We start from the raw sequence: 22,643 nt of genomic DNA, 5'->3' as shown, positions 1-22,643 counted from the left end.
AATCCTGTTTCGTTTGCTTCTGTTTGAGAAACGTTTTTCAACAGAATCGGCAGAATGAATACACCCCTGATCACGCATAAACACAGTTAACTTTCATAGCAGCCACGTTGTATTCCTTCTCGCCTCTATGCACTCTCCTCCTCTCACCCTTTCCCTTCGTTTGTGGACTTCAATGAACAACACATCAGCTGTATGTGACCAGTCGAAAAACATTCCAAACCATGTCATAACCATTACACACAGCCTACATCGTTGTCCCCATATTAGCTAAAGTAACGTCCTAGTCAACATAGCTAATAGAACTAAAGTGTTAGTAAACCCGCTACAATCATGCAGTGTCGTTACAGTGTAAGCAGTTACACAGGCGGGCCCCGGTGGCAATAAATTAATAAAACCAAAAGCTTACCTTGACTTGGAAGAGTTCCAGTGTTGTGTTGGATAGTCATAGCCAGCTAGCTAACATAGCATCCCTCTGTTTGAGCCATGTGTTTGAGTAACTAAACTAGCCAGCTGCATTTGCTAGCTAGGTAAGTGAATCTGAAAGTGAAAAAAATGACAAAATCTCTCTCTCTCTCTTTCTCTCTCTCTCTCGCTTCTCATTCATTTTTGAAGAAATTAATTTGTTGAAAACTGTTCAACTATTGTTTTTCTCTCCCTTTGAGTCAACTACTCACCACATTTTATGCACTGCAGTGCTAGCTAGCTGTAGCTGTGTGTGTGTGTGTGTGTGTGTGTGTGTGTGTGTGTGTGTGTGGCGTCAGTATGCATGTGTGCGCATGTTATGTGTGTGTGGGCGTATGTAGTGTGTGTATGTGGGTGCAAGAGAGTTAGTGCAAAAAAGGGTTAATGCAGGTAGTCCTGGTAGCCATTTTGTTAGCTATTTAGCAGTCTCATGACTTGGGGGTAGAAACTGTTCAGGGTCCTGTTGGTTCCAGACTTGGTGCACTGGTACCGCTTGCCATGGGTGAACAGTCTATGGCTTGGGTGACTAGAGTCTTTGACAATTTGTGTGGGCCTTCCTCTGACAAAGCCTGTTATAGAGGTCCTGGTATGCCCCAGTGATGTACTGGGGCATACTCACCACCCTCTGTAGCACCTTGCGGTCGGGTGCCTTTCAGTTGCCGTAACAGCCGGTGATGCAGCCAGTCAAGATGCTCTCAATGGTACAGCTGTAGACATTTTTGAGGATCTGAGGGCCCATGCCAAATATTTTCAGCCTGCTGAGGGGGAAGAGGCGCTGTCGTGCCCTCTTCATAACTGTGTGGGTGTGTGTGGACCATGTTAATTCCTTAGTGATGTGGACACAGAGGAACTTGAAGCACTCGACCCTCTCCACTACAGCCCCATCGATGTGGATGGGGGCGTGCTAGCCCCTCTGTTTCCTGTAGTCCTCGGTCAGATCCTTTGTCTACTTAATCTACTGATACTGTATGTGGGAATTATATTTCTTACAAGATTGAAAACATAGCCAGGGAGAGAGGATTGGGAATTAACAATATTCTAGGGGTTGATCAAGGCAATGCACGTCAGGCCTATGCTTAGAACGACCTTCATGAACTGCAGTGTTTTGTGTACATGACAGCAACTAAACCTCCTAAAGAAAATAGTTTATACAATTGGATTTAAGTTTAAAATAACAGTGTAAACACATTTTATAACAGTGTAACAATGCGTTTTAAGGTCTCTTTCTGATCTGTTCATGAAGTCGTCACATTCCCTTTTCTGTCTCTTTGGCATCCCACCTCAGGTCTTGCTATGTTCCATGATTCCCAATCCCAGCACACACCACACCTACCTAATGAGCTGAGAACAAGCTGATGAATTAGACCACCTTCATACTGATGTCACATTCATTACTCAGAGAACTGGAAAAACTTTTAGGCCAGAAATGTTCTTTCTACTTATTAATAACCACATCCACATGGCATAATCAATATATAATATATAATATAATAATAATATAATAAATCATATATGCCATTTAGCAGATGCTTTTATCCAAACCGACTCCAGTTCCATAGAGTTACGCCAGACAGACAACATAAGGTGCTTTGAGAATTTGTGTGAAATGTTATGTAAATGCAGTATGAAGGGCATTTTAGGACAGCATGGCCCTGGCTCCTCTCTGCCCTTCATGGCGTGATGTTCCGATGGCATGTTGGCACAGAGATGGGCACCTGGCAACAGACAGCGGTAAGGCTGTCCTGTCAGAGGTGGTGGACCGTGGCAGGTGTCTCTGTCGGGCACTGGAGTGGGGCAGAGTGGCGGTGCCGTCTGAACACATGGCAGATGCCAAATGTCAGTGCAGCCTGACAGAGAAGGACACTTTTGCCAGGAGTTGGTAGAATTGGCAAAGGAGAAGGGAAGGGTTTTTTCTCTGGCAAAGAGAAAAGATAGATGGTCAGGGAGGCTGCCAGGCAAGCTTGACGTCTCTCTCTTTCACTCTTCCTCTATCTATCTATTTCTCTTTCTGTCTCTCTCTCCGTCATTTTCGACATCTCTCACCTCTCTCACCCTACTCTCGCTCCCTCTCTCCAGCCCATATGTCATCTGAGCACCGGGAGGTTGCTGTCTATCCATCCTGTGTCATCTTGGCAATGTGCTGATGCTTTGACTGGCTCACTTCATAATGTCCCAGCCACTACATTAACCCTCTCTCTCTTACAACAACACAGTCTGGGCCAACACAGTGCGTTTGTTTTCTCTTTTGCGCTAGTCTGGTTTAGGAAATGTGTATCTTCTTATGCAAAACCAAGCCTGTCTTTTCTGATATTCCCTACTATTGGAATTGCATTATTACACATTGATGCACCGTGAATTGGTATGGATGGATTGAAAGGACAAAGGTGTTAGTCTCACCTGTTTCTGCTAATTTGAGAGTTAATCTAGTATCTCTAATTTGAAGCAACATGCTACACTGTATCACTTACTTACCCATATCTCTTTCTTTCTTTCTCTCTCCTTAGAATGTATGAACTGCACTGGCTATGCTGATATGAATGATAGACTGACTATGCTTGAATCCAAGGTAAGCTTGCAGCAACCAAACCTGTCATTAAAACAGTACTACATACAGTACATTAATGTAATGAGACCTCACAAATGCCTGGTATTCTCAAAAATCTAGATCCTATCTCAGCAGGGCTGAACACAAATCTTCCTTCATTTTGTGTCAGATTGTGTTGCTGGAGGAGGCGGGACCACCACCTCTCCTATTCAGATACTCCCCAGATGGGTCATCAGATAACGAGGTGGGAGCACCCAAGCCCACCCTCATCACTCCCCCCGCCATCGGCCTACCTGGTGAGACGCTTTACAGCAGGACCTCACTGAAGCTCAGATGGTTAACTATTCACTTTTCTTCCTCCATAATTTTACATGGCAGCTGTTTCACTCTGTTATGTTATGGATTTTCAGAAAAGTGCACCAAATGTTTAAAGAAGTGTCTGAATCTGGTGAGATTCTGTCTGAGTTGTTAACTAGTTTTGTTTTCCAAGGAGCCAGAGGCCCCCTAGGGCCAGCTGGACCCCCAGGTGTGGCGGGACCCCCTGGACGCACCGGAGAGACAGGCCTCGCAGGGAAACCTGGACCCATGGGACCCAGAGGTATAAGTCTTCCCCCCACCTCTGTATCTCACCCATACACTATCACTTAAGGTACAAAGCAGTTTGACACTTGCACAAATGCATGTTCACACATTAGATGTGCATGGTGTGTGTAAGGACAGTGTTGTGTTGAGGCTGACTGTGCTCTGGTTCCCACAGGGCCCCAGGGCCAGCGAGGAGCCACAGGGGAGATAGGTGTACCTGGGCCAGCGGGGCCTCCGGGGCCAGCCTCTTCCTTCTCTCACAGAGGAGACGTGTTTGGTCTGAGGGAGCTGGGCCAGTGTGAGTATCCCTGCTACACCAATAAATTAAAGTCAAGAACTACAGCAAGAAATGTAAGCCATAGGCCCTATAGGGATTTATATGAATGATGTTTCATTCTGAAAGTGTTTCAGGAGTATCGTGATTTTTGACCCCTTTCTTGCCATTGACAGTTTGACATCTAGAACGTTTTGGAATATCCATTATTTCAGGGCCATCTGCCAAACATATTGTATATCTGGAGACCTTGTTTCAATAGTAAATTACTGATAGCAATCAATTGATAACATTGGGAGACATTACTCTCCCACCTATTTCCACAAGCCTCTTCCACCTGGGGAACATTTTATGGAAGAAAGAAAAATATGTCATGACACCCCTTAAAGCCAATTGACATGCAATGTGCAGTCTCACCTATAGCCCACTGTTCACGGACAATTTATGAAGTTATAGGGGTCTATGTACAGTATAGTTTAGCATGTTCACCTCTGCTAGGTGTCCCATTGGCCCATATCTGGGAAGTCCATCAGTGGAACAGCCCACTCTCTGCCTGTTAAAATGCTCTATTCCTACACGAAGAACCCTCATTGGACAACAGGCAAAAGGTCTGCCAAGAGCTATAATATAGCCACACTCAGAGGAAGAATGAGGGCTTATATACTGAGCCCTCACAAGACTATGGAAAAAAGTCATATAGGTTTTATCATGTAGGTTTTATTGGATCCAAATACCTGATAATGTCTACATTGCAAAAACACATATCTTATCAATCAATAGTGAGTCCCCATAAACCATAAAGTTGACTTAGTGGATGATGATGATGGTTCAGACAGATGTCAGTTGACTGCTGTATGGATGACTAGAAGGTTCCTGTAATGCTGGAGTGGCCTTATCACCTTCTTCATGTAGTACTATTATCTGTGTGAGACATGTGAAGTCTAATAGTGAAGAATGGTTCCAACCAGAAATAAATATGCACACTAGGGGAGGAGGGCAGTCAGTGGTAGTGATGTATGAGTGTTAGAGAGACAATGACCTCAAATGAAACTAAACATATAGCATATGTAGGCCTTATTAATTCATGCTGTAACATTTAATAGATTACTTTGGCTAAACTCTATGGATTGTAAAACTGTAAGCTGGAGAAGTCTAGACACTGAGCACGCCCCCATTCTCATCGACGGGGCTGTGGTGGAACGGGTTGAGAGCTTCAAGTTCCTTGGTGTCCACATCACCAACGAACTATCATGGTCCAAACACACCAAGACAGTCGTGAAGAGGGCACGACAAAGCCTATTCCCCCTCAGGAGACTAAAAAGATTTGGCATGGGTCCTCAGATCCTCAAAAAATTCTACAGCTGCACCATCGAGAGCATCCTGACTGGTTGCATCACCGCCTGGTATGGCAACTGCTTGGCCTCTGACCGCAAGGCACTACAGAGGGTAGTGCGTACGGCCCAGTACATCACTGGGGCAAAGCTCCCTGCCATCCAGGACCTCTATACCAGGCGGTGTCAGAGGAAGGCCCTCAAAATTGTCAAAGACTCCAGTCACCCTAGTCATAGACTGTTCTCTCTGCTACCGCACGGCAAGCGGTACCGGAGTGCCAAGTCTAGGTCCAAAAGACTTCTCAACAGCTTCTACCCCCAAGCCATAAGACTCCTGAACAGCTAATCATGGCTACCCGGACTATTTGCACTGCCCCCCCACCCCATCCTTTTTACGCTGCTGCTACTCTGTTAAGTATTTATGCATAGTCACTTTAACTCTACCCACATGTACATATTACCTCAACTAGCCGGTGCCCCCGCACATTGACTATGCAACGGTACCCCCCTGTATATATAGCCTCCCTACTGTCACTTTATTCTATTGTATATATAGCCTCCCTACTGTCACTTTATTTTTTACTTCTGCTCTTTTTTTTCTCAACACTTTTTTGTTGTTGTTTTATTCTTACTTTTTTGTTTAAAATAAATGCACTGTTGGTTAAGGGCTGTAAGTAAGCATTTCACTGTAATGTCTGCACCTGTTGTATTCGGCGCATGTGACCAATAAAATTTGATTTGATTTGATTTGATTTGATTTGACATGTTCAATTGACCTCCATCTGAGGCATTTCACAGTTTTGACCAGCAGAGGGCAAAATGCTCCCACTCGGATGTCTATGGAAAGCTGTATTTAATTATTGTGGTGGGCTGGCTTTGTTTAAGCCTGGGCTCTGGCTGCAGTCTGCCTGCTGTAAATCAGACCCAATTTGTAACCTGTCAGCACAGCAGCCTGAATCTGGCAACCCTGGGCCGCCTCGGAGCCAGAAACTGCTCAATAAAATGCAAGGCGAGGTTCTCAAGTCAAACCTCAATGCTGCAGGTAGTTTGAGGTTAGGAGGAAGAGTAGAGAGAGAGAGACCTGTTTTAGCTGAGTGATAAGTGTGTTTGTGTGTGGGTGTGGGTGTGTGTGTTCACTACAGTAAGTAGTCTAATTCAGACAAGTCTATAGTGTACCAGAAATGTGTTCCAGTGGCATTGCTGCTCCTAAGAATATTGGAGTTTCCTCCTGTTGATCCCTCTCGGAGTTTCTGCTCCCTACCTCAACCAATGACCATGATGGGTGTGGCGCTACCTCACAACACACCCACAGTGACAACCAACCAAGACAACCTATCATCTCCAATGTTTGACAATAATTCACAACCCAAAATACCACCAGAACTACAGTATGTCAATAATGGAAGTACTCTTAACTCAAACTCGAAGTACATACATGCAATACATACACTACCGTTCAAACGTTTGGGGTCACTTAGAAATGTCCTTGTTTTCGAAAGAAAAGCCATTTTTTTGTCCATTAAAATAACATCAAATTGATCAGAAATACAGTGTAGACATTGTTAATGTTGTAAATGGCTATTGTAGCTGGAAACAGCTGATTTTTAACGGAATATCTACATAGGCATACAGAGGCCCATTATCAGCAACAATCAGTCCTGTGTTCCAATGGCATGTTGTGTTTGCTAATCCAAGTTTATCATTTTAAAAGGCTAATTGATCATTAGAAAACCCTTTTGCAATTATGTTAGCACAGCTGAAAACTGTTGTGCTGATTAAAGAAGCAATAAAACTGACCTTCTTGAGACTAGTTGAGTATCTGGAGCATCAGCAACTGTGGGTTCGATTACAGGCTCAAAATGGCCAGAAACAATGAACTTTCTTCTGAAACTCGTCAGTCTATTCTTGTTCTGAGAAATGAAGGCTATTCAATGCGAGAAATTGCCAAGAAACTGAAGATCTCGTACAACGCTGTGTACTACTCCCTTCACAGAACAGCGCATACTGGTCCTTACAGGTCCTCAACTGGCAGCTTCATTAAATAGTACCCGCAAAACACCAGTCTCAACGTCAACAGTGAAGGGGCGACTCCGGGATGCTGACCTAAGCAGAGTTGCAAAGAAAAAGTCCATACTCTGTGTTCTTTTGCCCATCTTAATCTTTTCTTTTTATTGGTCAGTCTGAGATATGGCTTTTTCTTTGCAACTCTGCCTAGAAGGTCAGCATCCCGGAGTCGCCTCTTCACTGTTGACGTTGAGACTGGTGTTTTGCGGGTACTATTTAATGAATCTGCCAGTTGAGGAACTGTGAGGCGTCTGTTTCTCAAACTAGACACTCTAATGTATTTGTCCTCTTGCTCAGTTGTGCACCAGGGCCTCCCACTCCTCTTTCTATTCTGGTTAGAGCCAGTTTGCGCTGTTCTGTGAAGGGAGTAGTACACAGCGTTGTACGAGATCTTCAGTTTCTTGGCAATTTCTCACATGGAATAGCCTTCATTTCTCAGAACAAGAATATACTGACGAGTTTCAGAAGAAAGTTATTTGTTTCTGGCCATTTTCAGCCTGTAATCGAACCCACAATTGCTGATGCTCCAGATACTCAACTAGTCTCAAGAAGGTCAGTTTTTTTGCTTCTTTAATCAGCACAACAGTTTTCAGCTGTGCTAACATAATTGCAAAAGGGTGTTCTAATGATCAATTAGCCTTTTTAAAATGATAAACTTGGATTAGCAAACACAACGTGCCATTGGAACACAGGACTGATGGTTGCTGATAATGGAACTCTGTACGCCTATGTAGATATTCCATAAAAAATCAGCCGTTTCCAGCTACAATAGCCATTTACAACATTAACAATGTCTACACTATATTTCTGATCAATTTGATGTTATTTTAATGGACAAAAAAATTGCTTTTCTTTTAAAAACAAGGACATTTCTAAGTGACCCCAAACTTTTGAACGGTAGTGTACATGTACTATGTAATTAGAGCACAGTGACCACCTGTTGCACCTAACCCATGGCTGTTTCTGTTTTGGGCACAGATGAAGAGGCTGCGCTCCATTCACGGAACAACCAGAGAGCTGTGACCGGTCCCCCAGGCTCTACCGGATCCCCTGGACCCCCAGGTAAAAACACTCACACCCCTGCTGGCATGACCATTAAGCCATAATGATAATAGTGTCATAATGTTAATTAGGGGAAATTAGAATACTACTTCCCCATATCAGCTAGCCACCAAGTGGGACATTTAAGTGGATATTGTCAGAATATTTGGGAAAACTATCATCTCCATTTTCCATCTCCTGAGGCCGTCCGGGACCCACGGGGCCTGCTGGAATCCCAGGTACCCCAGGGAGAAACGTATGTATAACATTGGACTTTCATGTACATCCTGCAACAGAATCCTAACTTGAGATAGTGGGGTCCTGAATTATTAGATCCCTTGATAAAGATGAGCAAAAAAGACTATCGAATAAATAATACAAAATACTGAGCTATATTGTATGCTCAAAAAAATTAAAGAATTATATTATTTTATATGAATACAATTGCTCAGATAAAGAGATTTTGTTTAACAAGTAATACATAAATAAATATTGTATGTCACGGATTCAGCCGAGGCTGCCCCTCCTCCTTGCTCGGGCAGGCTTCGGCGTTCGTCGTCACCGGAGTACTAGCTGCTACCGATCCATGTATCTATGTTCGACTTGTTTTTTCTTTATTGGTCACACCTGTTTCCCATTATGTAGTTATGTCTTCCCTATTTAACCCTCTGTCTCACACTGTGTGTTGTGTGTGTTTGTTCATGTTTCGGCTGTCGTTAGTGTGCGGGTTTGTTCCCTCCCTGCGTGGAGGTTGTTGTTCTTTCTTTTACCTTCGAGTAAAGTACGCCTTCTGATTAGCTCTGTGTCCTGCGCCTGACTTCGCCTACCGCATTACACTGACGCCTTGACATTGTATTCCCTGTTTTCAGTACTCCAGCACCCTCCCCTTGCGAGGATAACAACACTGAGCCTATTTCTAAGAACAATAATGAGATTGGAGAAGGGATGGTTCTTAGACCATTCCTCCATACAGAATCTTTCCAGATCCTTGATATCCTTCGTCTGCACTTATGGACTGCCCTCTTCAACTCAAACCACAGGTTTTTAATGGGGTTCAAGTCCGAAGACTGAGATGGCCATTGCAACATTCTATTTAGTAGTCAATAAAGAATTTCTTTGTGGATTTTGATGTGTGCTTGGGATTATTGTCTTGCTGGAAGATTCACTTGCGGCCAAGTTTCAGCTTCCTGGTTATTGCAAAGTAGTAACTAGTTGCAAAGTTGCTAATTAGCTAAAATGCTAAAGTTGTCTGTGATGAGATTGGAACACGCAACCTTTGGGTTGCTAGACGTTCGCATTATACGCCCACCCATCCACCCCGATCAACCACCCTCCTTTCGTTTTTGCGTTGTGACCTTCTATCTTATATAACCAAACGTAACATATAATACTAATTTCAGTGTCCCGGATTTACATTTACTATGTTACGTCTAGTCCATGAGACCAGTCTGCCAACCCAGACAGTCTTTCCTGAGACATTGTGCATTATACACTGAGTGTACAAACCATTAGGAACACCTTCCTAATATTGAGTTGTAACCCCTTTGCCCTCAGAACAGCCTCAATTCGTCAGGGAATGGACTCTACAAGGTGTCGAAAACATTCCACAGGGATGCTGGCCCATGTTGACTCCAATGCTTCCCACAATTGTGTCAAGTTGGCTGGATGTCCTTTGGGTGGTGGACCATTCTTTATACACACGGGAAACTGTTGAGCGTGAAAAACCCAGCAGCATTGCAGTTCTTGACACACTTAAACCAGTGTGCCTGGCACCTACTATCGTACCCCGTTCAAAGGCACTTAAATATTTTGTCTTGCCCATTCACCCTCTGAGTGGGTGAATACACAATCCATGTCTCAATTGTCTCAAGTCTTAAATAGACTATTGCAACTAAAACTACCTACAAATAATTAGGCTCTCGGCCTGATATGCGCTTTTGAACACCTGAATAAGCTCCACTCATTGCACTGGCACCATTGTAGCCTTGACCACGGCATTTGTTCACCAACATCCCCTTACTTTAAATAATTACGTTTTTTATTTTTCAAGGCCTGAAGCACTTTTTCATTCACTTCCTAGTACATATGGAAATTAGAAAGGTTTATGAATTACTTTTTGGAGGGTTACTGTCAAAATGATTTATTAAATAAAAATAGACATTGATGACAGGTGCATGGGCCCCCAGAGCTCATGGGCCCCCCTGCCTTGCGAGGGCTACAGGGATGTCTGGTACGCCAGTGGCTGTAGTATTGAAAACAGAGGATCCAATCATTTTGACCACTATCTTTTTTATCTTTTTTTTATTACTTGTTAAACACAATCTCTTTCTCTGAGCAATTTTATTAGTATCTCATCTTTATCAAAGGATCCAATCATTCCAAGACCCACTGTATGTGCTTGTTATTCTTGTAAATCATACATTGATGTCAAAGGGAGAATAGTGCAAGAAATTCTATCTCTGTGTTCCAGGCTGGTGTTGGTCCCTCAGGCAAGCCTGGGGATCGTGGACCTAAAGGAGACTCCGGTGAAAGGGTGAGGTTTGGCTGCCTTTAAAGTGAATGAAGATTACTCTATTTGATGGGAATTCCACTCTGAAATGCTCTATGTACAGTCTATACATGAGATGAGTCTACATCGCTCATACAGCCTCTGTCTCCTCACAGGGACCCCCAGGACTCAGGGGAGAACATGGCCAGCCAGTGAGGATACAACATGCCTGCTTTTAAACATATATACAAATTGTTATCTTTGCCAACCACCTGTGTTTTTTCCATTTGTGATGCTGTTTTTAGGGTGTACCAGGGCCAAAGGGTGAGCCAGAAGATAGCCAGGCTGAGGTGACCCTACACATTCCCTCTATATGATTTAATAGTCCACAGAGACACATCTTCAATACCTCACTCTTATGAAAAAGCAGACATAATAGTAGCACAGTAGTAGTATGTAGTAGTAATACAGTATACCATAATTGTACTGTAATTGAGAATGTCGCCGGAGGAGAAGTCTGCCGTTTTACGGGCACCTAACCAATTGTGCTATTGTGTGTGTTTTTTCGCGTTATTTGTAACTTATTTTGTACATAATGTTTCTGCCACCATCTCTTATGACCGAAAAGAGCTTCTGGATATCAGGACTGCGATTACTCACCTCGTACTGGATGAATGTTTTTTCTTTAACGAGTCGGACGCAAAGGACACCCGACAAGGCCCAAAACCTGGTCATTCGCATAAGAAAGAGACAGAGATATCGGGGATGTAGGTCGGGGTGCCTTGTAAGGATCCAACGTCGAGTGGGTAATCTGCCTCTACCATCAGTCCTATCAGCCAACAATCATTGGATAACAAAATAGACTAACTACGATCACGGATATCCTACCAACGGGACATAAAAAACTGTAATATCTTACATTTCACCGAGTCGTGGCTGAACGACGACATGGATAACATACAGCTGGCGGGATATACGCTGCATCGGCAAGATAGAACATCTGCCTCTGGTAAGACAAGGGGTGGCGGTCTGTGTATATTTGTAAACAACAGCTGGTGCACAAAATCTAATATTAAGGAAGTCTGGAGGTTTTGCTTGCCTGAGGTAGTGTATCTCATGATAAGCTGTAGACCACACTATTTACCAGGAGAGTTTTCATCTATATTTTTAGTAGCTGTTTATTTACCACCACAAACCGATGCTGGCACTAAGACCGCACTCAATGAGCTGTATAAGGCCTTAAGCAAACAGGAAAACGCTCATCGAGAGGCAGCGCTGCTAGTGGCCGTGGACTTTAATGCAGGGAAACTTAAATCAGTTTTACCTCATTTCTACAAGCATGTTAAATGTGCAACCAGAGTAAAATAAACTCTAGACCACCTTTACTCCACACACAGAGACGCGTACAAAGCTCTCCCTCGCCCTCCATTTGGCAAATCTGAACATAACTCTATCCTCCGGATTCCTGCTTACAAGCAAAAACTAAAGCAGGAAGCAGTGACTCGGTCAATAAAGAAGTGGTCAGATGATGCAGATGCTAAGCTACAGGACTGTTTTTCTAGCACAGACTGGAATATGTTCCGGGATTCTTCCGATGGCATTGAGGAGTACCCCAACCAGAAGCCATGGATTACAGGCAACATCCGCACTGAGCTAAAGGGTAGAGCTGCCGCTTTCAAGGAGCGGGACTCTAACCCGGACGCTTATAAGAAATCCCGCTATGCCCTCCGACGAACCATCAAACAGGCAAAGCGTCAATACAGGATTAAGATTGAATCGTACTACACCGGCTCCGACGCTCATCGGATGTGGCAGGGCTTGCAAACTATTACAGACTACAAAGGGAAGCACAGCCGCGAGCTGCCCAGTGACACGAGCCTACCAGATGAGATAAATTACTTCTATGCTCGCTTCGAGGCAAGCAACACTGAAGCATGCATGAGAGCATCAGCTGTTCCGGACGACTGTGTGATCACGCTCTCCGTAGCCGATGTGAGTAAGACCTTTAAACAGATCAACATTAACAAGGCCGCAGGGCCAGATGGATTACCAGGACATGTACTCAGAGCATGCGCTGACCATCTGGCAAGTGTCTTCACTGACATTTTCAACCTGTCCCTGACTGAGTCTGTAATACCAACATGTTTCAGGCAGACGCCATAGTCCCTGTGCCCAAGAACACTAAGGTAACCTGCCTAAATGACTATCGACCTGTAGCACTCACGTCTGTAGCCATGAAGTGTTTTGAAAGGCTGGTCATGGCTCACATCAACACCATTATCCCAGAAACCCTAGACCCACTCAATTTGCATACCGCCCCAACAGATCCACAGATGATGCAATCTCTATTGCACTCCACACTGCCCTTTCCCACCTGTACAAAAGGAACACCTACGTGAGAATGCTATTCATTGACTACAGCTCAGTGTTCAACACCATAGTGCCCTCAAAGCTCATCACTAAGCTAAGGACCCTGGGACTAAACACCTCCCTCTGCAACTGGATCCTGGATTTCCTGACAGGCCGCCCCCAGGTGGTAAGGGTAGGTAACAACACATCTGCCACGCTGATCCTCAACACGGGGGCCCCTCAGGGATGCGTGCTCAGTCCCCTCCTGTACTCCCTGTTCACCCATGACTGCATGGCCAGGCACGACTCCAACACCATCATTAAGTTTGCAGACGACACAACAGTGGTAGGCCTGATCACCGAAAACGATGAGACAGCCTATAGCAGGGTTCTTCAATTCCGGTCCTGGAGGGCCGAAACACTTCTGTTTTTTATTTCTACCTGGTAGTTAATTGCACTCACCTGGTGTCCCAGGTCTGAATTAGCCCCTGATTAGAAGGAGAGGATGAAAAACAGAGGTGTTTCGGCCCTCCAGGACCGGAATTGAAGAACCCTGGCCTATAGGGAGGAGGTCAGAGTACTGGCCGTGTGGTGCCAGGGTAACAACCTCTCCCTCAACGTGATCAAGACAAAGGAGATGATTGTGGACTACAGGAAAAAGAGGACCGAGCACGCCCCCATTCTCATCGACGGGACTGTAGTGGAGCAGGTTGAGAGCTTCAAGTTCCTTGGTGTCCACATCACCAACAAACTATCATGGTCCGAACACACCAATACAGCCGTTAAGAGGGTATGACAAAGCCTATTCCCCCTCAGGAGACTGAAAAGATTTGGCATGGGTCCTCAGATCCTCAAAATGTTCTACGGCTGCACCATCGAGAGCATCCTGACTGGTTGCATCAATGCCTGGTATGGCAACTGCTCGGCCTCCGAATGCAAGGCACTACAGAGGGTAGCGCGTACGGCCCAGTACATCACTGGGGCCAAGCTTCCTGCCATCCAGGACCTCTATACCAGGCGGTGTCAGAGGAAGGCCCTAAAAATTGTCAAAGACTTCAGTCACCCTAGCCATAGACTGTTCTCTCTGCTACCGCACGGCAAGCGGTACCGGAGCGCCAAATCTAGGTCCACAAGGCTTCTTAACAGCTTCTACCCCCAAGCCATAAGACTCCTGAACAGCTAATCAAATGGCTACCTGGACTATTTGCATTGTTCCCCCACCCGCTCTTTTACGCTGCTGCTACTCTCTGTTTATTATCTATGCATAGTCAATTTAACTCTACCTACATGTACATATTACCTCAATTACCTCGACTAACCTGTGCCCTCGCACATTGACTCTGTACCGGTACCCCTTGTATATAGCCTCGCTGCTGTTATTTTACTGCTGCTATTTAATTATTTTTTCCTTATCTATTTTTTACTTACCACTTATTTTTCTTAAAACTGCATTGTTAGGTTAAGGGCTTGTAAGTAAGCATTTCACTGTAAGGTCTACACCTGTTGTATTCGGCGCGTGTGACAAATACAATTTGATTTGATTTGAATAAATGAATAGATCTTAACATATAGTTCCTGATGGAAGCTGATAGCTTGATAGCTGAACTTGATGCAGTGATGTGGTTCTGTCCAGGGGGAGGGGGTGCAGCAGCTGAGAGAGGCTCTGAAGATCCTGGCTGAGAGGGTTCTCATTCTGGAGCACATGATCGGCATTCACGGTGAGAGACACACACCCTTACTCAGAAAACGACAGGGTCTCTAGGAATAAGGGTTGTTAGAGGGATATACTATGTCCAATTCCAAGCAATCACTGTGTCTGTCAGTGACAAGTTATGTTGTATTGGAGAGTCCTGCTTGTGAGAGTGAGATTAAATTTATCTCCCTCTGTCTCTATCCCCAATCCTTTCCTCCCTCTCTCTCTCTCTTTGGTCATTTGTCAGAGAACCCACTAGAACCCGGTTCTGGCCTGGACATCCTGTCAGACCTGGTGCCCATGTTTAAAAACAAAAGGGCAGGACCCAATACCCTGCTCCACTCTCTCACCACAGGAGACCGAAAGCTGATTGGAGAGGAAAGAGTGAGGAGGAGGGGCAATTAGATGGTCCTGCCAAGGGGTTTAGAGCATGGTTTGTATATGAACAGTGATTGGGTAAGAGATTGAAATAGAAGTACCGTGTTCTCTGGGCCAGAGTGGATGACCAGTCATTCCTCATGGAAGCACAGAATTCTATCAATCTGGGATTTGGACGTCCTAGTGTCCACAAAATTACCCCGTCTCTTACTCAGATCCTTGAATTTGGCCTGTTTATAATGTTACATTGACTTTTAGTACTGTTGTCATTATCGTAGTCATTTTATTTCAATGTAATTGTGTAACTTTGGGGCTGGTACTGGCCTCAATATGTGCATATTCTCAATGACATACTCCTGTTGGGAACCGTAGGACGTACCAAGTGTACAAGGCGATAGTTTAGCCAGTGGGCTGAATATATTACAGTTTTATCTGTATTCAGTAAGAATATCATGACTGAGTTTGGATAATATCTGTATTGTTTGTTTTTTACAAGATTTGTGAAGATTTGTTTTCTGTTTTTGATGGTTTGAATTTGATTTGAACACAACAGGGAAATAATGTGGTTTTGTTTAGGTTTTATATTTATGGTAATGATTCTGTATTCGATGCAGTAGGGGATATTGTATCTGCCACTGTTGCATATCATTGGAGCAGATTGACATGCATGTTGATATCAGATTACATCACCTCACATGGTTTGAGGTAACATGAACTGTGGTAGCACTAGGTAGCGCTCTTGCTTTGCAGTCCTGTTTCAACAAGTAGGCTGGTGAAGCAGGTGAAACTGTTGAATAGCCAACTGTAAAATAAAGTTTGACCTGTTGCTCATACTTTTAGCTCCACCTTTTATCTTTCTTTCAGTCTGGAGTTATTATTAACTCAAATTTTTACATTACATAATGGTTTTAATGCATCTGTTGAAAACCACATTTATAAATAGGTTGAATAGAATTAACCTCTGTTGGATTGGAGATGGAATGTGGTTGTGTGTTGGAAGCTCTCATACGACCGTTGTTATATTGGGTGTGGAGTCCTTGCCAACTCATTTGCAGAGCGTGTAACCAGTTTATTATTGCAGCTCAACTGTTATGTCTTTCCCTACAGCATGTCTCTGACAATTTCCTGACTCATTACTTCATATTTCTGTGTTTCAGTTTTTCTTAATCTTTGTGGAGAACGGTTCAGTTTCACAGTACGTTCCCTTTTTTAAAGTAGATGTTTTTTGTTTTCGTTTGATTTTGGCACAGTATTTTGAAGAAAGATGTTTTCATAAAATTCACTATAATTTTGACTGATTGGGATTTTTGTCTTAGTTTTTTTCTGCACCATTGATACGGCTCTAGTGTACAGATTGGAATGTAATGCAAAGTATAAATATGGAATTGTAAATGTAGCCTATTTTAGGACACATAAATGAGAAGATTTTAGCCTTAACATTTTTTATTTCTAATTGTACCCTATTTTTGATTAGATATAAATGATATAAGAACCTGTCTTTTGTTGATCTTCAGTATAACTTGTGGTATTTTACATGCACAATGTAATGTACTCTGGCTCATTGCTCGTCTTATCTGAGTCTCGAATTCCTATGAATCTGAATCTAGACATATCAGTCACCAAACTCCTATTGTGTAAGGGCAACCTGAAGAATGGTGTTTTATGTATATCCCTATTGCACTCTTCTTCTTCACTTAACTTCTGTGAACCGCTGCAACTTCAAGGTGTCTGAAATATGCAAAGGGAAATTCCCACCTCGCATAGAATACATTGTTAAGCATTACCTCTGACCCCAGTCAACTCTTCACTTTCAACACTGTCATCTTGGAGTTCAAATGACAATGCCTTGTTCACACACCATAGTCCTTTTTATTACGTTTTGAATGTCAGAATGGTGAGATGTGGAAAAGGACACGGGTCATGTGTACAGGGTGATGATGTGTAGTTGGCTGTCAGAAGTGATTGGTCAGGTGATTTGAAGGTTGTGATTGGCTCCTTTACTCCGCCTCCTTTTCCTCTCCGTGGGTGATAACGTAGCACAGGTTCTTGTAGTCCAGATTGCCGGCGACGTCCAGGGGGAAGTTTGTGAACATGTCTTCAACCTGGAAGGGTAAAGCACACAAAGGTCACGCTAGGTCATGGATTGAAACAATACATTAAGTTAGCCCTTTTGCACTTTGAGCTGAATTGGGATGGGGCTCTGATCAGATTCACGGTCTGTGATGAAACACAGGATCTCTTTTGTGAGGAGTGGTCTGCGGGAAGCATTTGTTCCATAGCGTTACTGGGTGCTGATGGGGCTCAGGGTCAGTGATAAATGGGTTAGAGATGTAGTCTATGAAATTGACCTGTGTGATGGATGGGACTCTGACAGGAAATGAGATATGAGTCAACCAAAAAAGGTTGACCTGATTCCAAACCCAAATCCCACTGAGCCTCAGAAACCTGAGAGAAGGACATTACCTCAGCTTCGGTGAACTTGTCCGCCTGAGACATGATGTAATATTTGATACTGGAAGGGAAAACGATGACTCGTTAGGTACAGCACATCAACCGTGACAGGGAGTTCTTTTCTCAGAGTTGACCCCAAGAAGTTACACTTTCTTCCTTAATTATTTCCTAAAACATATGCAACATTCAACAAGAAAAGGTCTCATTGTTCTACAAGAATCCATGACTATGAAACTACTGAAGCTATCATTGATGGATAATTATCAGAAATCACAAAAGAGAGGTTCAATAGATTACTGTAGTACACTCTTAGAATAAAAGGTGCTTTGGCTGTCCCCATAGGAGAACCCTTTGAAGAACCCTTTTGGGTTCCATGTAGAACCCTTTCCACAAAGGGTTTTACATGGAACCCAAAAGGGTTCTACCTGAAACCAAAAAGGGTTCTACCTGGAACCAAAAAGGGTTATCCTATGGGGACAGCCAAAGAACCCTTTTGGAACCCTTTTTTCTAAGAGTGTAGCTAATGACTTACAGATGTAGGATCTTAATTTAAGCCAGTTTGCTACAGCAGGAAAATAATCCTGCAGCAACAGGACATTTGAATTATTATCTGGATTATAATTAATGGACATTTTTTGTAGGGGTTGATACATTTTTCATTAGGGCAAATCAAGTGACATTTTAAAGTGGAAATTACAAAACTTTTTAAACCTAGAATACACTACAAGTGTGCAAATTCTCAAGAAACAAAAGAGTGATCAAATTAAGATCCTACATCTGTAGGCCCCGATTCAGACCCGAGTTAAGCATGTGTAAATGGAACGTAATTACCTTTCTATGCGCTTTTCTCTCTATGCGTATTCTGACCTTGAACTTAAGCATGAGAAAAGCATGCTATTCACACACTATTCGTTTGAGGTGGAGCTCGAATAAATGAAGGTGTGGCGGAGGTGTGTCTACAGATACTCTGTATTCTGACCTTGACTTAATTCCCTCATAATTACACCAACTTTACACAAGAGGAAACCATGAATAAGGTCTAGCGAACATACCGGTTCTAAGTGGAAAAAGCGTCTACTTATTTTTTTCCAATATAAATAACACCATTCTCCATGCACTGTAATTTACAACTTGATAAGAGCTTTTGATAAGAGCTAGGTAAATGTGTAATCCGTTTGGAACAGCGGATTGTAAATACATATAGCAATTGTTTTAGATGATTTTTCCTTATGATCTCTGGAGACGAATGTGAAACCAGCCATATGGAAGCAAACTGAAAATCAGATCAACATGACATGTAGGCTATTGCGGCCCATTTCCACAATGAAATAGGATATAAATAGCTGTGCCGTTATTCCGAATTTTAATTGTGTGCCCTCATAATCTGCGTGGATGAAATTTTGCATCATTCCATTCCATTACGTTTACCTTTCTTTCCTCTGTCACGGCCATCTTGTAAGTTATTCCTGAGGGTCGCTAGCATTAGTGGATCATATTAGGCTAACGTTGTGCAATAATTTGGGACATGTAGCCTATTTGAATCATTATGGAACTCAGACCACACGTAGCAGGTTAAACCTGGAGCCTGGCGCACTGTTCATGATGACTGGACCATTGTCATACAGTTCCATGATTAATGAGAATTAGGGTAGATTCATAGGATTATTGTTCAACCCCTATTGTACATTTTTTTCCACCTTCCAATATTTTATGGATTGAATTTGAATATGACAACTTTCAGGATAAATCAAACCACTGTATTTTTTATTCATCAATATATTTAGAGCATAAAGGCTCTCCAAACAGTAAAAAAAAATAAAAACATATTCATACATACGTTCCTAACCCAAAAATGTGCCTAAATAATCTACAAGATCAGAGTATTTTTAAATCTACCTGTTGCCGTGGAAACTGAGACAAATATGCATAGATGGATTTCTTTTATTGATCCCTATATTCTAACCCAGTTCTCTCAATGTATTCTATTGAGTCTGTCGCCAAAATTCTAATTAAAGGTACACCGTATTTAAAGGGATGGCTTAAGATAAATGTACTGAAAACCCTTTTGAATGAAAACTCTGTTGGCCAGCAAGTGGACGGGTTTTCAGCAGTTTAATACGTTTTTTCAGAGCGCGCAAGGTAACCACACCTACAGAGCGCGTTATGCGACTGAATAAGGTAAGTCTGAATACCAAATACTGAAAAATGCGTAGGAAAGGCATAAATTCCTAAGTCGGGATCAAGCCCTTATTGAATAATTCCTAAAGCGACTAATTAGATCATTTTAGGAATTTGATTATTACTGACTGTACTGCATACCCAGGGGAAAGAGCTACAGGTACTGTTTTAATGTTTGATGGTATTAGAGTTCATAAAGTCCTTACTCTTCTCCCTTGAGGACTCCCTGTCCCTCAGGGTCGAAGATCTTGAAGGCGTTAATAATGGTCTCCTCAGGATCAGTACCTGAGAGAAGATACATGTTTCAGACATACAGATGGTCTGTCTAAACAGTGCACCGTGGAAAAATGTCACTGAGGAAAATACTGTAGTAATTTGCCTCATTATAATTCTAGTTCTTAATTTCTGTCTGAATATATGATTGTTGTAAAGCAATAACTAGCCATAATGCTTCCGTTTACATGTCATGCACCATCTATGACATGTGCAAGCCCTAGTCGGCCATACAAGGGTGTCACCTGACCTTTCAACTTCTCGCCGAACATGGAGAGGAAGATGGTGAAGTTGATGGGTCCAGGGGCCATCTTCAGCATCTCGTCCAGCTCATCATTACCCACATTGAGACGGCCTGCAGAGACACACAGGACAGGAAGAGATACAGGTCAGAGTTCAGTGGGATCACTCACATGACCAGGTGGGGAAAGTGGGAAAGTACAGCAGCACAGGTCTTATGGTCAGAGATGGTTGTTTGGATCAGTCATTCTCTAAATCAATTTTTGTGTTTTGTGAAGCAATCATTACAGTCTCATTGGAGATAGCTGGAGGAGAGAGGGTGTGTTAAACTACTTTATACCATGTCATTGTTGAATTTTTTCTGATTGGTTTAAAGGGCATTCTAGAGTGCATTATTTCCCTTTATAAAAACTGGGTGGTTTGAGCCCTGAATGCTGATTGGCTGAAAGATGTGGTATATCAGACCATATACCATGGGTATGACAAAAAAATGTATTTACTGGTATAATTATGCTGATAACCAGTTTATAATTAAGTGATACTGCCCACAAAGCCGGTTTTTGGAGGATATATTGGCACGGGTGTTGTTAGCAAACCATACCAATATATCCTCCAAACACCGGCTTCGAGGGCATTATCACTTTTATACAACGGGTCAACAACATATTCATTAAAAACGTTATTTAGATGAATGTATTCATACTATTTCATCCTTCCACAAGATATAGTCCTGACACAAATCTAGGGTTGCTACCCTAGCCGGCTGGTTGTTCGTTCTATCGGTTCGGTTGCCAGAGACGCGACCCAGTCATTCATTCTAAATGTTCCATTGCCATACTGGCTGGCAACGTTCTTATCCCTTGCTTGCTAGCTAGCCAACTACGGCGAACTTACAGTCACGTCAAAAAGTGCAGCCAGAATAACAGCAAAGTAGTTGCATTTGCATTTGTTTAAGCTGTTTTTTAGTGACATTTATTTGGATACATCCATAACAATGAGCTAATGAGGTGCGATTTCACCTGGCATAGAACATTTTCTCACTCGTCAGGACACTGTTGTTCAGAGGAGCTAGCCAACAACACAGCTAACACAATCACTTCAAACTGAAGCTGCAAACTAGCTGCACTTTGTTTCGTTTTACCTTTTTTCAATTGACGTTTCTTTGTATATATCCATAAAAAGGATGACCGCCGATTCATGATTTCGACTGGCTAAGAAACGCTGCCTGTCTGTCTCGTCCCGACTCCCGACACGGTCATTACTATGGGACAGTTGGAGATCGAATTTGAATATTGAAACAATGTTGCAAACGTTGGAGTGACAGACAGCAAGGTTTATACAAATCTCCGCTGTTGAAAACTAAATGTTAGTCTAAAAGAAATGTGAGATAATGTCTGGATGCTTTTTATAGTGGAGATCAAGTTTGTAAATTGCTTGGCTGGGCTGATGAGACAGTGGATTGCGCAGTCAGATTGAACAGAGTAAATAGGCATTTTAATGTCATAGATTTTAGCAAGCTAAATTAGCAAGTATGTTTGGTTACCAAGGCAACTACTGTAGCTGTCTAGTAAATTTGCTAGCTACTTCAGTGGGTGTCGAACACATTTCATCCAGCAAATTAACACATTTCTAGAGCCAAATGTGTTAAATTATAGCCATAGTATAAATGGGATGATCAACTCGGGGCTCTATGCGTTCTCTGGAAAATAATGCAACTCCGCTAGCGTGTCGTGGAAGGTGTTCATTATTCTCCATAGAACGCATAGCCCTTGTTGATTATCCCTTATGTAACTACTTCTCCAAGGAAGATAACCGCGCCACCCCTTTAATACTGCAAAGGGTCATTCTCCAGAGGAGTTACTAGCATTTGCCTTAGCTCACCCAGAGCACAGAAGGTGTCCCTCAGGTCACTCTTGTCAATGAAACCGTCTCTGTTCTGGTCCATGATGGTGAAAGCCTCCTTGAACTCCTGGATCTGGGCTTGCTCAAACATGGAGAACACATTGGAGCTGGCCTCTGCTGCCTTCTTCTTTGCCTTTTTGGGTGCCTGAGATACAGATGTAGGATTTTAATTTGAGCCAGTATGCTACAGCAGGAAAATAAATTTTGCAGCAACAGGAATTGTGAATTATTACAGTATGTGGATTATAATTAATGGACATTTTTGTTGGGGTTTATACATTTTTCGTAAAGGGAAATCAAGTCAAACATTTCAAAGTGGAAATTCCGAACATCAGGAGCCTTTTCAAACCTCAAATACACTAAATGTACTGCAATGTAAAGTTATCCTGCAA

At 42.8% G+C, this 22,643-nt stretch overlaps 2 protein-coding genes across 2 annotated transcripts in view; one reads left to right on the top strand and one right to left on the bottom strand.

The window, feature by feature from the left end:
* LOC311143078 (collagen alpha-1(XXVI) chain-like) overlaps positions 1-15,234 on the top strand; it is a gene marked incomplete at both ends in the record, with an annotated part of 50,923 nt that extends 35,689 nt beyond the window's left edge. The window contains 11 exons of the mRNA XM_084178885.1: positions 2,967-3,028; positions 3,177-3,303; positions 3,498-3,605; positions 3,765-3,887; positions 8,237-8,320; positions 8,503-8,555; positions 10,770-10,832; positions 10,964-10,999; positions 11,093-11,137; positions 14,770-14,854; positions 15,077-15,234. Coding sequence (XP_084035011.1) covers positions 2,967-3,028; positions 3,177-3,303; positions 3,498-3,605; positions 3,765-3,887; positions 8,237-8,320; positions 8,503-8,555; positions 10,770-10,832; positions 10,964-10,999; positions 11,093-11,137; positions 14,770-14,854; positions 15,077-15,234 — 944 coding nt within the window. The remainder of the gene's footprint in view (positions 1-2,966; positions 3,029-3,176; positions 3,304-3,497; positions 3,606-3,764; positions 3,888-8,236; positions 8,321-8,502; positions 8,556-10,769; positions 10,833-10,963; positions 11,000-11,092; positions 11,138-14,769; positions 14,855-15,076) is intronic.
* A 1,970-nt stretch (positions 15,235-17,204) lies between these two features.
* Positions 17,205-22,393, bottom strand: myl10 (myosin, light chain 10, regulatory; the record flags this gene model as incomplete). The annotated part of the gene is made up of 5 exons (XM_084177877.1): positions 22,231-22,393; positions 20,360-20,464; positions 20,043-20,121; positions 17,671-17,719; positions 17,205-17,309 (listed from the first exon to the last, which is right to left on the bottom strand). The coding sequence occupies exons 1-5, from the start codon at positions 22,340-22,342 to the stop codon at positions 17,205-17,207; spliced, it is 450 nt and encodes a 149-aa protein (XP_084034003.1). The 5' UTR covers positions 22,343-22,393.
* Between the last annotated feature and the right edge of the window lie 250 nt (positions 22,394-22,643).

This window comes from Coregonus lavaretus (genome assembly GCF_964263955.1).
Source record: "Coregonus lavaretus genome assembly, chromosome: 15".
NCBI classification, from domain to species: domain Eukaryota; kingdom Metazoa; phylum Chordata; class Actinopteri; order Salmoniformes; family Salmonidae; genus Coregonus; species Coregonus lavaretus.
The sequence above is the reverse complement of the archived record's forward strand: the minus strand, read 5'-3'. Positions and strand labels throughout refer to the sequence as shown.